The following is a 16,540-nucleotide window of genomic DNA, read 5'->3' as shown; positions in this document are numbered from 1 at the left end:
TAACAATGACAATTTCACAGATAGTAATTCCGTATTAAAAGCATTGAATGACGACGATAACAAACATGAATTATCGACAATATTAGAAAATATATCTTAGCAAAAGAAGAACGATATATCTTTTAGCTGGGTAAGAGCACATATGGGTGACCCTGGAAATGAACGAGTAGACTAGCAAAAGAGGCAAGTAGCTCAAACACAAAAGTACTATATAAGAAATTATCTGAAAGATATATAAAAAGAGAAATAATGAACAAATATATAATAGATGGCAAAAGCTGGTATCAACAAAAAAAGAGAACTTTTGAATATCTACCTGATGTTCACCAGTAAATAAAAAATAAGAATTTTATAATAAATTACACAAGATTCATGACTGCACATGGTGACTTTGCAGAGTACAACAATAGATTCCATCATAATAACGACGGCACTTGTGAAATATGCGGAGACAGAGAAACTCAAACACACCTTTTATTTGAGTGTATTAAATATGAAAATATTAGAAATGAGCAATGAACAATAACCAATAAAGAAGGTTATACTTGGCCAATAAAAGAGAGTAGTCTTATCAACAATGTCAATCTTTACGCATACTTTATAAACTTTATAAAACATTTGTTATAAAACCAGAATATAATCATTCGGTTAATGTTACTCTAGGATCCAAAATGGCAGTCGGGGAAATTTTTTCCCTACTTCGGAGACTGCGACGGGGAAAAATTTTCCCCTGCATTCAAGATGGCCGCGGTTCCGGCCGCCATCTCGAATTTCTCTGCAGACTCCGCGGATTTTTTCACCGAAATAAACAATAAAAAACAACAAAAAGAGGAGTTTTTTACTCACTTTTCGATTGTTCGATATTCTGAGTATGATCTCCTGTTTGGGGGTCGACGAAATTTTTCGAATGGTTGACTGTTCTATGTTTACCGCTACTCCTTCTATGTCGTCAATGTGCATATATCCTTTCCATTCGTCCGTTATTATCGTACTGCCGGAATTCACGTATTTACAAACGATCCAATTCACAGTGTTCTCTGATCTGTCGTTCACCTGACATATGAAGCATTTCTTATCTTCATCGCAATGAATGCAAACGGATTCGGTCAGCTGTATGCTTAACTTTACAGCAAAATTCGATGCGTTATCGATACGGGGAGGCAAACCTAGCTCCGAAAAGTCGTCTTCCGTTAACTTGTAGAAATCACGGGAAGTGCATCTCGACCAAAATTCGTCGTTGCAACTCAAATCGGCAAAACTAGTCATTATCGAACAATTGGCAATAAACTAAACGCGGGGAGGTAAGGAGAAAAAAAAACACGGTCTTTCCTTAATTTCTGATTACTTGGTTCTCTAACTTTTAGGATTAAATTGTAATAAAAGAAATAAAAATACTTACTAATACTGGAGGAATTAATAATAATAAATATTCACCGATAGCAATTTGTGTGCAAATGAAATATCGTTACGAAAAAAAACAGCAATTAATCCAATACGCAATTCGTCGCAACACAGCAGTAAACGATTCCAACAGGAAACTAGTCGATTTGCATAAAATTGCCTAGAAATGAACAGAAATCACGTCGCAGATCATGCATTTGCATATTCGTTCGTAACACCCCTACGAATTTCCCGCCGATTTTACTCTCCACGACGTCACGAAAAGCTCCCTCTACCGTCGCAAATTTACACAACAACGGTCTCCGTTTCGAGGTTACAGAATACTCGGTAACTTCGAACGCAGGGTAGAAACTGTACGGGGAAAAAACTCCCACGTCGTCGACGTCTCGACTCCAGGGAAAAATTTTTCCCGTTGCAGTCTCCGAAGTAGGAAAAAAGTTCCCTGGCCGCCATTTTGGATCCTAAGGTAACATTAACCAATCATTCTCCTGTCACTATATACCAGACGTGGTCAAATGCGGCCCCTCTTGAGTTACATGCGGCTCTTGCTGAAAGTGTTAATTTCTGTTGTTTATTATTATTTTTACAATTTTATATTTATAATTTTGTGAACTTCTACAAAATTTGAAGAACTGATAAAAGGAAAATTAAGAAAGAGGATAAAGCTAGAGTCTATAAGATCCCTTATGAAAACCAACAATTAGGATTAAAACAGGAGTATATCGGAACGAGAAACCTAGATGTTAGAGTCAAAGAACACAAATATGATGTAAGGAAAAAGTTCGAACGCAACGGTTCTGGCACAGATGGCCAGGGCCGAAGGATCCGTCATTGGATGGGAAGAGGTGGAAATCGTCAGACAAATATATTCTCCAACTTTAGCAAAGACGGCGAAAAAAATAGAAATATACAAGAGTAGACTCGACAATAGATGCATTAACGCCAGGGAAGCTGAGGGATTACCGTCAGCTTGGAAATTTACAATTAAGAGGCTTACAAATGGCTCATAATTTGCGATGTGTTTCGTATTTGGAGAACCTTAATATTTTATTATCTGTTAATTTTCATGTAATGAATGCTCAAAAATGATCCCCTCAGTACCTTCCTTCAAAGTACTGAAGATTGCACTGAAAATGTTAAAAATTTCAGGAAAAAAACTTTTTACAAAAGAAACACAGCAAAATGATTGGGGTGCACCTGCACCCCGCGCGCCTAACGGCGGAAGTTTTTTTAGCGCGACCATTGGAGGGGGTGGACCCGAGTTAGTGTACTGAAAAAACGGTCATTGCTTGATATAGAATCAGTCATAATACAAATGACGAATAAGACCATAGAAGGCATGTAAATAAGATTTTTAAGGCCAATAAACGAAAAAAAAGTGTCCCATAGACTTAGCATGAAAGTTCTGGTAAAAGAGTTGAGAGGGCTGTCCTTCTTGTGAATCGAAGGACTTAGCCCTAGAGTGTGAAGAGGAAGGAAGAGGGAAGAAGGTTAGGGAATAAGAGGGAAGAAGAAATAAAGCAAGACAGGAGAGTGTGAAGAGAAGCTGCCAAAGGGTCCCATGGGACCCCACGGTCATCTGCCTGGCCTTTATTGAATTAAAAAGCAGAACACATTTAGATACATTTGAAAAAGTAATCAGTATACAAAACAAAATTGCTTTTGATGGGAGTACTTGTCCCTTACAATAAATCAAGGTTCGCACAGTAAGAATTGTAAAAGTGTGTGAAACAAGAAAACAATTTTTTTTTTTTTTTTTTTTAAACAATAACAGTAATACTCTATTTACATTTATATACATTATTTACAATGGTCTTCTCAGTCAGCTACAGATTATGTGAATCTTGCGCCTAGATCACTTGTTTTCGTCTTCGGATGTTTGATCGGCGTCTTCTTCCTCGCTTGTTTCGTCACTGTACTTATGATTGCTGCTTTTTTGTGTGTCGTTGAGAGAAGTTTGGTTTGCTGCTTGCCGGTACGGGTTGATGAGAATTTTTGTGTCTTTGATGTATTGGTTGAGAGCACTAAAGAGGGTTTTATTACCCACAATGTCTTTTTCGTCCGGGGGCCAGTTGAATCCTGCGTAGAGTGTTTTCATTTGAAAGTTCTCCCGTTCTGTCGTGAATTTCGTGCACTCAAATAGGTAATGCTGCACATCGTCCTTCTTGCTGTCATCGACGTCACAGAGGTTGCTTTTCCTGATGCAGAAGCGGTGTAGATATTCCCCGAAGTTTCCGTGCCTTGTTAAGCACTGTGTCACACCAAAGTTCACGGTGAAGTGTTTGTTTTGAAGTCTATCTTGGATTGTTGGAAAGAATTTGTAGCAATAGCGTCCTGTTTCGGAGCTATCCCACTCCTGTTGCCAGAGATTTTGCGTGATTTTGTTTATTTGGCTTCTTATTTCAGTGAGTGGAATTCTGGCATATCCCTTTGTCGTGTTGGTTTTGGTTGCCCATTTGGCCAGTTTGTCTGCCTGTTCGTTTCCCACGTGGCCCTTGTGGGCTGGTATCCAATTATAGCTTAGATTGTGATTCTTGCTGGTGCTTTCGGAGATTGCAATAAGGTCCTGTGCAATTTTTGTGGCAATTTTCTTATTTTGTAGGATGTGAAGTGTTGCCCTACTGTCTGAAAAGATTTCGATTTGTTTCTCTTGATAGTTGTTTTGTTGAATATGATCGAGAGCTTTTACAATGGCATACATTTCTGCTTGTGTTATTGTACAGAAGTCTGCCAGCCGGATGGCTGCCTGGTAACATGTTCGGTTGTTTGGATCTTTAATTATTATACCGCTACCCGTTCCTGATAGTGTTTTCGAGCCATCAGTGAAAACCTTTAGGCTCTTATTACTTCTAGGATTTTCTTCATAATCTGTGTTTACTCTGTATGTCTCCATTTGTGCTGGATTTTCTATTGTTGTTGTCTTGTCCACTTCCTCTGTATCGTTCTTCTTAATTAGGTCTATGAGCTGTTTATCGTTTGGAAGTTGCCCTCTGTTTATTGCTTTATTTATCTCTGTATCTGTCATTTCTCCAATATGTTCTTTCTTTAGGTTCCCCTGCCAGATTATTTCAGTAGCTTTCAAGTATATGGGCTTCAATTTCGCCAAAACCAGCAAGGCATCGGTCGGTGCTGTCCGATATGCTCGACATATCCGAATTGCTGCTTTCCTTTGTATTGCTAGCAGTCTTCTCTTGTTATGCACCTTATGGATCGCCTCTCCCCACGTCTGGACCCCGTACAGCACCGCAGGCTCGATGGCTCCCTTGTAGATCATTCTCGTGTGTCTGCTGCTTAAACCCCAGGTGTTCCTGCTGATATGCTGTATGAGGTTTGCTCTTTCTGTTGTTTTTTTTGCAAATTTCTTGAATGTGAGTTTTCCAGTTGAGTGATCTGTCGAAGTGGATTCCGAGGTATTTAAGATTTTCTACGTTCTTGATGCTTTTGTTACCGATTTTAACCCCTACTGACTTTTTGAGATGACTGCCTTTATTTCTTCGTGTGCAAACCATGGCCTGACATTTCTGGTGATTTATTGGCTGTTTATTGTTAAAGCTCCAGTTTTCAATTATTTTTAATAACCTGTTGGTCTCATCTCTTAGGCGGTTACAGTTTCTGTGTGCGACCATTAGGAGGACATCATCTGCATATGCCTGAATTTTGACGTCAGATGTTTCTGGGATTTCCTGTAGTATACTGTTGAACGTTAGGTTCCAGAGACCTGGCCCGGCCCTGGAGCCCTGTGGGCATCCTCTAGTTATCCGCTTTATGATGTTTATGTTTTTAGTGAAAAAGCCTGCCTGGCGGTCTGTAAGATAGTCCTGTGTTAATTTCTTGAGATTCAGGGGGCAATTGATGTCGTTAAGCGTTTTTAATACGATTGGCCACCAGAGAAAATCAAAGGCCTTCTGGAAGTCAATTTTCACCAATAAGGCGTGTTGTCCTTTGTCCCATGCCTTCAGGATGAATTCCTTAACTTTTAATGTTGCTTGTGTAGTTGATTTTCCTTTCTTAAAGCCGAACTGCTTATCACTGTTGAGGTTGTGCTTGTGCAGGTGCCAATTTATTCGGTTTATGAGCAATCCATCTAAAACCTTTCCCATTGTAGGGAGCAGGCTTATTGGGCGGTAATCCATAGGTTTTTGAGGGTTTTCCATTTTAGGGATAAATTTGACGCTGGCTCGTTTCCAAGCTGTAGGAAACACTTTCATCCTTAGGCATTCGTTGAAGACATGGACTAGTGCTAAGGGGATTTCTTCTTGAATGGCCTTGATTGCTTCAGCCGTAATAGTATCCAAGCCTGGTGATTTCCTATTTGCCATGGTCCTGATGGCTCTCTGAACTTCCCTGAAGGTGAAAGGTTTGTCGTTGCTCCCAGTTGAGGGAAGATTTGATAATTCCCGTATTTGCTTATGGAGTGCCGTGTCTGTTTGCTGGTCGTCGTCTGGGAAGTGATAGTTTAGGATTTGCCGTATGTTATCTTCCATGTCTATTTTATTTTGGTTATTGTCAGTTATGTCGGGGATATGCGTTTTTTTCTTACGTTTAAAGACAGTTTGAAAGGGTATTCCCCATGGGTCTTTTTTATTCTCCTGGCTGCAGAAGTTTCTCCATGCCCTCGTGCGTTGTTTATTGATGTTCTTTTTATATTTTTTGAGTTTTTTATTGTATTCTGTTTTAAGTCTCTCCTGGATCTTTTCATTTTTGTTTTTGAGTATTTGCTTTCTTAATTTTCTGATTTCCATTTTATTATTAGTTAGTTCTTTAGTCCACCAGACCGTATTGATGAATTTCTCTTTTCTTGTGATTGTTGCTATCCTTTTTGCTTTGTTTATTGTGTTGGTGATGAATTCCACGTATGTTTCCAGGTCTTGTTTGGTCTTTATCTGAGGGAATTGGTAAGTGCGCCAGATTTCTGCGAAGGTTTGTTTGAATAAGTCCCAATTTATTCTGGTTTGAAGTGTAGTTTGGTTGCAGTTTGTGACGGTGTCTAACTGGAGGTAAGTCAAGATGTATCTGTGGTCGCTCGCGGAGGTTCTCAGCTGCGTTTCACAGTTTAAGATTATGTGGCTTAAATTTGTTGTGTTAATGAATACATCGGTCCACCCCTCCGCGAAGCCTGTATAGAAGGTTGGTTCTGTTGACATGTTTGACGAGACCATGTCCATCTCATCCATAAGGTTGTTAAGCAGGGTCCCTCTCTTATCCTCCTTTTTGTTGTACCATGTTGCTGATTTCGCATTAACATCACCTGCAACTATAACGTTTTTTCCTTTTAACCGGTAAAGAATTTCAGCTAATTCCTGCATACATTCGTCGTCATCGTCGTACGGTGAAAAATAGACACCAATCAGAAAGATTGGTTGTTTTTGGTTAATTATAGCTGTAGTGATTTTCTCATTACTTAAATGTGGGACAAAAGCTATATCTGTTGAGTCTGTTCGGACTATGATGCCACTTTTAGGCCTGGTGTTTTTGTTACTAGTCAAAATTCTCCAGTTTTGAAATCTGATTATTTTATTATTGATGGTATATGGCTCTTGGATTGTTATGATATCCACGTTCAGGTCGTTTGCGGTTTTTATCAAAAGAGAGCTCGCTGCTCTACTTCTCTGTAGGTTTATCTGGAGAAGTTTGATGGTATTACTGTTGTTCGCTTGCATTGCCTGTGTAGTTTGAGTTGACTGAGTGATGCTTTGTGAGGAATTACAGGCCATAGTCTATCTTTTTGATTTGTGCTGCCTTTGTTTTTCTAGTTACGGGGCAGTCTGGATGGAAAGCTCCGTGGTTGGTTGGCTGCTTCTTGTTGTTTGACAATTCTTTGTTTATTTTGTGGCAGTTTATACAGCAAGGTGGTTCCTTGCGTCTGTCGCAGTTGGCGAATTTGTGTTCTTTACCACAGTGGCTGCAATGTTGCTGTCCTGTGCAGGTTTTCGCCATATGCCCTATTCTGCAGCATCTGTAGCATCTCAACAGAGGGATAAAATCGTCCACTCTTACTGTGACCCAACTAATTGAAATATTCTTTTCTGTTATGAGGAAGTTCCTGATTTTCGGGGAGGTTGTGATAACCACATGTCTGCAGTTTTCATTGACTTTCCCTCTTGTGATTGTAGCCGTGATTCTACATTCTTTTTGAAATACTTCTTTGGTTATTTCCTTCCAGATCTCATTTTGGTCGTATATGCATGTTATTATGTTTTCATCAGCTACTGATTGAGGGACGTTGAGAAGTATAATTCGAGGTCTTCTCCCCTCTGATCGTTTACATTGGATCTTTTGTTTTATCTCTGGTATGTTCTGGATTTCCGTTTCCAATTTTTCACACTCTTCCCTATTGCCAACACGTATACATATTCCATTGTTAGCGACTTTCCTGACTGCTTTTATTTTTATTCTAAGCTTGTGTGGTTCAACTGTTTGTTGTATCTTGTCTGTGAGTTTCCTCATGTCCACCGTTGAGCCGTCTTCTTGGTCCTTGGGGTATAATATCACTGCGTGTGATCCTCCCGTTCCTTCACTATTAATCTTTTCATCTATCGATCGTTGTATATTCCTTGTTGTGTTGCTTGGCCTAGTATTTCGTTTGACTATGTCACTATAAGTTGGTTTGTGGCTATCATTCCGCATAGGTAATTTTGTTTTCCGCATTTCCCGAACTATTCCATGCATTTCATGTAAGTATCCGTACAATTTAGTAGCATGTTCCCTTATTTCATGTCTTTGATTGACCTTAATATTCGAGTATGTGTGCTCTGGGCACAAGTCCATTATTTTTCCCAGTAAGAAAGCTGCCTCCTTAATTAGAGTGTTCTCTGTTGTCTCTTCTGATTCCTTTGTTTGTTGGAAATTTGTTGTCTGTTGAGTTTGTTGTTCTGTCGTGTCTTCCTCCCCTAATGGAGTGTGGGTTACTTCCGGTTCCATGGCTTTATTGTCCCATAACCGAAAAATCTAATTTAAGTCTAATTTAAGTCAAAATGACCGTTATAACGGACAGTTATAACGGTCGCCGATCAACTGTACAAAAAGTGCAGTAACTCCCGAAAAAATGGACAGATCGGCAAAATTCAAACCGTTCTAGACACCAAAGTATTTCAGCTAAAAGATGCTGTTAAAGAACTTACTTGAAACTGTCCCAAAGAATTAGAAATTCAAGTTTGAAGTGGAGCAGATGAAACAACCGTTACACGATGCAGCATTGAAAGTTTGAAAAATGGCGTTTTGGAAATATTTATTGCTAAATGGTCCTGAAAACATGTTTATTTGTCTGAAAAACGCCAGAAAATTTCTCGTAACCAAATTAGAAGTAAAAAAAAAAACGATTAAAACAAGCGATTTTATAGTGACTGTTTACATAAGTCAAAGTGGTAGTCTGCGGGGGCGTGGCATTTCGCGGAAATTTTACCGACAATTGTTTTTACTGGTGGATGTAATAACAGACAAAGAAAGTAACCAATTACAGTATAAAAGAAGTTAACTATCGATGTTATCTGGCAATAATTCGCCTTTTTATCTCTAGTCGCTGTAGAGTTTCAGGGGGTGTACTTTTGGAAATACTGAAATATTTTTGGCCCGGGGTTTGTGACAAAGCATTTAATGATTGGAACAGTTAAAAAACACATACGGGAATACGATTCAATGATTAGATAGCAACAGACTTGTTTACAGTTTGAAAAATAGACTTTTGAAGTTGACGATTTTTTTTCCTGAAAAATTCGCGAAACGTAATACTTTTTCGTTTTCGTTATAAATAAATAAAAAGATATATATTTAAGTAGTATTGTTGATTAATACATCAGAAACACAATCCCACTAACGTCAAAAACGAAAAAATCGCGAAAAAAATTTTGATTTTTTCAGTAACACCTTTATTCACGCGGGGTGCACGTACACCCCGCGCGCCCCGCCGTGTTCAACTTCCCTGCGCGCCTAACACAAAGTTAAATGATGTTAGCGTGTACTAATAACTTTGGAATTGTTATGTGTTTGTTAGTTTACATTTGTGTATTTTTTACGCTTTAATTCTCATTTTAATTAGTTGCTCCGTTGTCGGTTTTTTTGAATTTAAATATGTTGTATTCCATTCTATGGAATTATTTTTGTTTGTCAGTTTAAACCTGAAGATGATCTATGGAATAGATCGAAAACGTTAGTTTTCTTAATTAAAAATTCACTCAGAAACTTATAAGATGGTGGTTACTGAAGTATATATTTTTGTGGTACGTCTATGCAAATACATTCAAAATGAGCTGATTATGACAGAGTGCTTCAACCAAATTGGACATATCTGATCTCTACTTCTTCTGAAAAAGTAACGGTAATTTGTTATAAAGTCTAAATGTTGAAAAAAAACGGGTAAAAGTACAGTGGGATCTTTTGGACTTTTGGTATGCGAACCATTTGCCCTTTTTCCTTATGAATGAATTAAATAAGTAGAAAGTCTATTTATTAATAATAACATTTTTAACATATTACTCTGTGTTATTAATAACTCAATCAGAAACATCGAATTTGGTGCAGATAAATGAAATTTAGAGAACAATAATACAGGTAAAAGTTTTGTTAGTACCACTTCCCAGAACCAAACTTACATTTCCCAAAAAAAAAACTGTTTAAAGAAAATATTGATCCTCATCTAAACTGTTATAAATTTTTACTTGGGTGAAGTTTGTTACATCTCAATTGTTTCTGTTTAATAATTGTATATTTACGTCAACACATAAGATGATGACGTACAATTCGGTCGTCCTCGCTGACCAGATGCTCTGTGTACCAAATGCTTTCAATATTTATTTCGATATGCCATTTAGAAAAATTCTTATGAAAAGTATTAATTTGCCCAAATTGGAACTTTTTTATTCTGAGTAACATTTTAAATAAAATTCAAATTTTGTTTCCATGCATGTTTTATCTTTATAAGCATAAAAATAAGCCGTAAAAATAATATAGCTCTATAGGAAACCCCGTGAACTTTGATCTATCAATCGGAAAGTTTCGGCCATTCCCTTACTGATAACGAAAAAGCCTTAACTTCTTTTATAGTGAGCGACGTATATAAACGTGAACGGCGATTGTGTGGCAGTGGTGAGTGACGTATATAGCCGCAAAAAAATTCATATAAATATCTGGACCATTTCGTAAAGTTTGTAGAATTTTTACGGTTAGTTAGGATTATCCAACTTTATTTCAAAATATCCTTTAGTTGTCGAGAAATTACAATAAAGGGAGAAAAGTAAAATAAATAAAAAAATTTTAGACGGCCATCTATCGACATAACTCGAATGTAAACCTCCCGCATCATCTGATTGGTTAAAAAAATTAATATTCCTAATTAGCTCGCGTCAGAAAAAAGTAGGTGTGACTTCTGTAAATCACGCTATCGTGAGAGCATCGGTACAACCTGAAGAAGTAAACAGCCTACGTCATTAGTCTAAACGGTCCTTGTTTGACCTACTTTTTGTAAAACCAACATTAGAGTAAGACGTAGCTAATTTATAGTAAAACGGTCTTCTCTAATATTCATAGTACTTTGTAAAGCTTGGATGTCAATTTAATAAGTATTATTTAGTTCAGAAACATTATAAATACATCATTGTATAGGAGTATTACATAAAACTTTATTTTTTAGTATAATACAATTTACAAAATCAAAAGTTCGTATATCGTAATATTACGAAGAAACTAGATCGAAACATACAAATTCAAACTAATTTACTTAAATTTAGTTCATTATACAACTGTCAATACTTTTGCCTTCCTCACTTTCATCAAACAAAATTCGAAAACTTCAATTAATCCTGTAAATATTTAAGTGCCATTACTATTCGAATGATATATTACTATATCAAGCTGAATTATACATAATTTGTAAATATGATTATAAATATAACTGAAAGTTATTTTTGATATAAACACTGAACTATAATTATCAAAAAAAAAAAAAAATTGTAAAAGCATAAATTTTTCTTACCTTTTCTGATTGAGTAATACATGATAATAGTTTTATGTATTAGTCTTGCTATATTCTACTTTCTATATTTACATTCGTTTAGTTTCAACTAATTACACTTAAAATGTAAAAAAATCTACCAACAAATTAATTTGTAAATAAAGGGACTACTTGCTAATTGAGCTTTGTATTCTTCTTTGATGTATTCTACATTTTAGCACTAAATTGACAGACATGTCTAAATAACATGCTTATAAACACTAAAAAACAATTTTCGAAATTAGAACTAGATAATTATATGCACAAATAAATTAGTAGTCCAATAATACATATTTCTACTTATATCTAAAGTAAGGATTTGAAAGTATTATATCCAAAGATCAATTCTTTCTAATTGTCGAAAAAGTAATTATTTTTCAACTTTTCTATCTAAATTTATAGTAAAATTTTCAGTTTCATCCATTAAAAACAATGCAAAATGTATGGATCCACGTAATAAAAATTTATTGTAGTGAACTTCAAAAGATAATGAGAATATACAAACACCTAACCGCACTCTACAAAATCTGATGATAGGACGATCACATGAACGAAAGCTATTTTTATCAACTTGTAGTAAGTTTTCCCACAGTTATCTTTGTCATATCTAATTTGCATATTATTGATAGTACATTACTAATCTTTATTAAACAGATCTAGACATTTTATATTATTTAAATTTGACTGGATTATTAAAATAATTATATTAAATTTTTAGTGTTTTGCAAAAAAGCTTCAATGCTACGTGACAAAACAGTCATCTGATGGTTCACGGGAGATTTTGCGCAATGATTTTTTTATATCTAATTTGCATAATTATAATGGTAAATTATTAATCTTTATTAAACAGATTTAGTTATTGTGTATTAATTAAATTCATCGGATTTTGTGGAAGAATTTTTAAAAACTTTTAGCGTTTATTTTCAAACTTTTAGTCACGTGATGACACTGGAGAGGAGCATTTTCAAGGCATTAGTTTGTGCCAGATTTTTCGTAGAGTGCGGTTTGGTGTTTGTATAATCTCATTATCTTTGGAAGTTCATTGCGATAAATTTTTATTACATGAATCCATATATTTTGCATTGTTTTTAACGGATAAAACTGGAGACTTTACTGTGAATTTAGAAAGTAATTTGTTTTCGACAATTCGCGAAAACTGATCTTTGAATATAATACTGGGATATTCAGGTTGGCGACCTGTAGCGGAAGGACGTGTGTTAGTCAGCTCTGTCTTCGGATCGTTTTATCGACAGTTCTACGTTTCAGACATAAGTGTTTGGGACATTTTTTATAGCGGAGGACGAGCGCTTTCGATCGCTGTCACTTTTTATATCATCGATTTTTTATTTCGTGAGATACGGCTTTTTCTGTTTTGACCATTTGTCGGGGTCCACGTGTCAACCCACGCTCTCTAAAGGTTCTCTCACGTAGCACGTGTACCTCTGTTTTTCTGTTTAATCTATTGGTTCATTTCTTTTGATAATTCATTTACCATCAAACGCCAGTCCGTCTGATTTACGATTTGACCCGCTCCGGAAATTAATTTTCCTGATACCACGACTGTTATTGGCCAAATTTCGGCCGGATTTTTGGCATTACTATTACGACGTCAGATTCAATCATTGGGCATTTTACGGACTATCTTGATCTACGCTCAACCGCTGAATTTTGTTATATTCCGTAAATTATTTTACGAGATATCACGGTTTTATTTTCTCCGAGAACAAAGGTCATTGTTCTTGCCACGTGGTCCAACGATCATCCTATCTGACCTCGTTTCGCTCGCTCGTTTTCTTGTTACTTGTGCAGTTATCGCACGCCCCAGTAAGTGTGGTACTTCGCTTGTTTTGTTATCTTGCCATTCTCAACCGTATTTAACTTTTATCGATGGAAACTACCAATTCCTCTTTGGCAGCCACTTCGGACCCTGGGGAGAAAATTATACTCTCTAACCCGGTCGCTCTCGGTTATTCGCTGGAGCAATCCATTTTCAAAGAAGCTGGTTCACACCTTCATAGAATCCTGAATCTCATCCCAGAATCTTGCAGCTCTAATGTAAAAGCATAGATAGAAAAAAAGTCAGGGAACGGACCTTGCAGCTGCATTCCTGTGTGAATCAGCTATTAGGGATCCTTTGCGAATTGCGCGCGCACCAGAAAGCGGATTCTAGACCTGACATTGGTGGTAACGCACCACTCTCTTACGCCCACGTGGCAAGTAAAAATATAAACATACAGCCCAGTAACATAACCAGAGTAATTAACCAGACTCTGGACAGAAAACTGTATAGAGAAGGAACGAGCGGCAGCCAGGCTGTCCTCCTCTATCCTAAAGTGAATGAGGAGGGGAAAAAACTAATATGGAGGAAGTTACTAACGAAATTCGTGAAAACATCCAACCACAACAACTGCACATAGCAGTTAAGGCAGTCAGGAAGGTAAAAGCGGAGGGGATCTGCATCAGAGTGGGAAACGAGACAGATGGAAAAAGATTAAAAGAGGCCATTGAGGCACTGCCAGGAATGAGTGAAAAGATAATTTGTAAAATGTCAGAAAGTAGGAGACCCCGCATCATCTTACTCGATGTCCCTAACGCTGTATCTGACAAAGACATCATCCATGTGATGACTGAACAAAATAAAATATGGAACAATGCCAAAATAGAAGAAGTCCAGAATACCAGCAGGGTTAGTACTACATCAGAAAAGGGAAATAACAGGGAAAACTGTAGACATGTGGTGCTCTCTGTGTCCCCAAAAACCCGGAACACCCTCATCTCGATACGACATATCTTTATCGCATGGGCTAATATCTATGTGGACGATTTTATACCCGTGACCAGATGCTTTAAATGCACTGGCTTCGGGCACCTGGCTCGTGACTGCTCAGATGAGCAGAGATGCAGTCATTGCGCTAGACAACATCGCTATAAAGACTGTGAGCTCACACACAAAACTCCCGTATGCATAAACTGTAAAAAATTTAATCACGAGCAGCCTGAACATAAAAAGAGGCATATACATCACAACGCATTAAGCAACACATGTCCGTCATTACTAAAACTAAAGGAACAATCGATAAACACCACCGATTATGGACATTGACCTATACAACTCACTAACCTCAAGAACACCCAAAAGTCAAGCTACTAATCCCACACCTGTCCACACGGAGGCTCTGCTAAACATTCTACAGATCGATACCCAACACAGCAAGGCAGCCAGCTCTCTTCTTATTAAAACTGCAAACGACCAGAAGATTGATATGATTCTCATTCAAGAGCCATACGTTATTAAAACAATATTGTACGTTTGGCAACTAAAACATTCTTACGGGCAGCAAAGATACCGAGCCGAAAAGCGGCATTGTTGTCTGCAACCCAAATTTAAACATTGCAATGATCCCTCATGTTAGCTCGAGATGGATTACTACCGCTATACTGCACCAAGCTAATCCTATAATATTTATCAGCGCATACTTTTCCCCAGAAGCCAACGATGACGAAGGCATTATGGAACTAACGGAGGTAATTAGAAAAATAGCAAACAGGAGGCTGGTCATCGCGGGTAATTTATATGGGAAATCGGCAATCTGGTTGCATGAAAAAGAGGACAGGAGGGGACGGTTGATCGCCAACACCACGGGCGAATTTAACCTTATATCTACCAACATGTCTATCCACCTCACTTTCTTCACTTCATATGCCAGAGGCTGGACTGATGTCTGCCTGGTCTCAGAGAATATGTCCCACCTCATCGATAACTTTGAAACGCTCCTCTGCCTGTCGGCAAGCGACCACAGATATATTCTTACCCAGATCAGCGAGATCACTAAATTGAACAACAGTGACCCCTCCTTCCAGACCAAACAAACCAACTGGGACATCTTTAGGGAAGAATTCAATAAGATATGGCATATGTACAACTTCCCCCCCATCAACTCCCACGAAGATTTGGATAACTATGCTAATTTCCTAACTTATGCCCTTAAGACTGCAGGCGAGAAAGCCCTGCGTATAAAGAAAACAAAAACGAGAAATACCCACTGGTGGACAGAGGAGCTGTCCAAGCGTAAAAGGGAAGTGAATAGACTTAGAAAAAAATTTACGAAAGCAAGAATCGGAGAGAAGATAGTCCTCCTTAAATCCCAATACAAGAACTGTTTGAAGATCTACAAAAAACAAATTAATAAGGCCAGCACTAATTCTTGGAGAAAACTTTTGCACACAGTCAAACAAAAACGGACCTTGAGACCTCCCTTACCACCTCCTTTTCAGCAAACGAAAAAGGACAATACTTCCTGATCTCATAAAAATAAATGACAACACTAATGATACTACCGAACTCGACATAAAAACTAATATCGAAAATATTCTAAATAACCATTTCCCTCAAGACACCGAGGTTGGTAACACCGAAAATCACAATAAGATCCGCTCGGCTACCTACTCTGATATCCAAACAGACAACGACAAACCATTCACTTTTAGGGAGGTGGAAAAAGCGATCAAGTCTCTTGTACATAAAAAATCGGCAGGAGTTGATGGGATTACTGCTGAAATGATTAAAGAGGGCTTCAAAGAGATCCTTCTGGCGTTTGTTCACATCCTCAACGCCTGCCTCATTTCCAGCTACTTCCCGAATGACTGAAAGATTGGGAACATAAAGCTGATTCCGAAGAAGACGAACACAGACAGACCAGAACATTATAGACCCATAAGTCTCCCCCCATTGATAGGAAAGTTTCTTGATGGGTTACTGATAAATTGTATTCAATGGCACTTATACAGCAAAGGGAAACTACATCCATACCAGTTCGGTTCCGGCCTGGAAGATCCACCACTGACGCTGCACTTCGTGTTAGGGACACGATCCACAAGGCTTGGACCAAGAACAAACACACCATTGTCGTCAGCATCGATTACCACAAGGCTTTCGATCACCTTTGGTGGCTGACCATCTTACACTGTTTCAAAGAGGCTGGTTGCCCGAGAAACATATACCATCTGACAAAAGACTATCTAAGCAACAGGAAAATTATATTTAAATCAAATAACCTCTCTATTACTAAAAACATCAACAGAGGATGTCCCCAGGGATCCAGAAGTGGACCTGGACTCTGGAACATGACTTTTGACGATCTCTTGTTCTCCACC

General features: G+C 37.7%; 2 protein-coding genes across 2 annotated transcripts; one reads left to right on the top strand and one right to left on the bottom strand.

Annotated features, from left to right (window-relative positions):
- Positions 1–3,256: 3,256 nt before the first annotated feature.
- LOC136980281 (uncharacterized) lies at positions 3,257–4,426 on the bottom strand. The gene has a single exon (XM_067276370.1). It carries the CDS (start codon positions 4,424–4,426, stop codon positions 3,257–3,259), a length of 1,170 nt encoding a protein of 389 aa, XP_067132471.1.
- A 9,319-nt stretch (positions 4,427–13,745) lies between these two features.
- Positions 13,746–14,489, top strand: LOC136980279 (uncharacterized). Its single transcript, XM_067276369.1, has one exon. The coding sequence runs from the start codon at positions 13,746–13,748 to the stop codon at positions 14,487–14,489; it is 744 nt and encodes a 247-aa protein (XP_067132470.1).
- Positions 14,490–16,540: the final 2,051 nt, after the last annotated feature.

Source organism: Centruroides vittatus, unplaced genomic scaffold (assembly GCF_030686945.1).
Source record: "Centruroides vittatus isolate TY-2023 unplaced genomic scaffold, ASM3068694v2 contig_685, whole genome shotgun sequence".
NCBI lineage: Eukaryota > Metazoa > Arthropoda > Arachnida > Scorpiones > Buthidae > Centruroides > Centruroides vittatus.
The sequence above is the reverse complement of the archived record's forward strand: the minus strand, read 5'-3'. Positions and strand labels throughout refer to the sequence as shown.

Bases quoted from the DNA above. Each gene is read 5' to 3' on its own strand.
- LOC136980281 (XM_067276370.1), bottom strand. From the start codon at position 4,426: ATGACAGATACAGAGATAAATAAAGCAATAAACAGAGGGCAACTTCCA.
- LOC136980279 (XM_067276369.1), top strand. From the start codon at position 13,746: ATGGAGGAAGTTACTAACGAAATTCGTGAAAACATCCAACCACAACAA.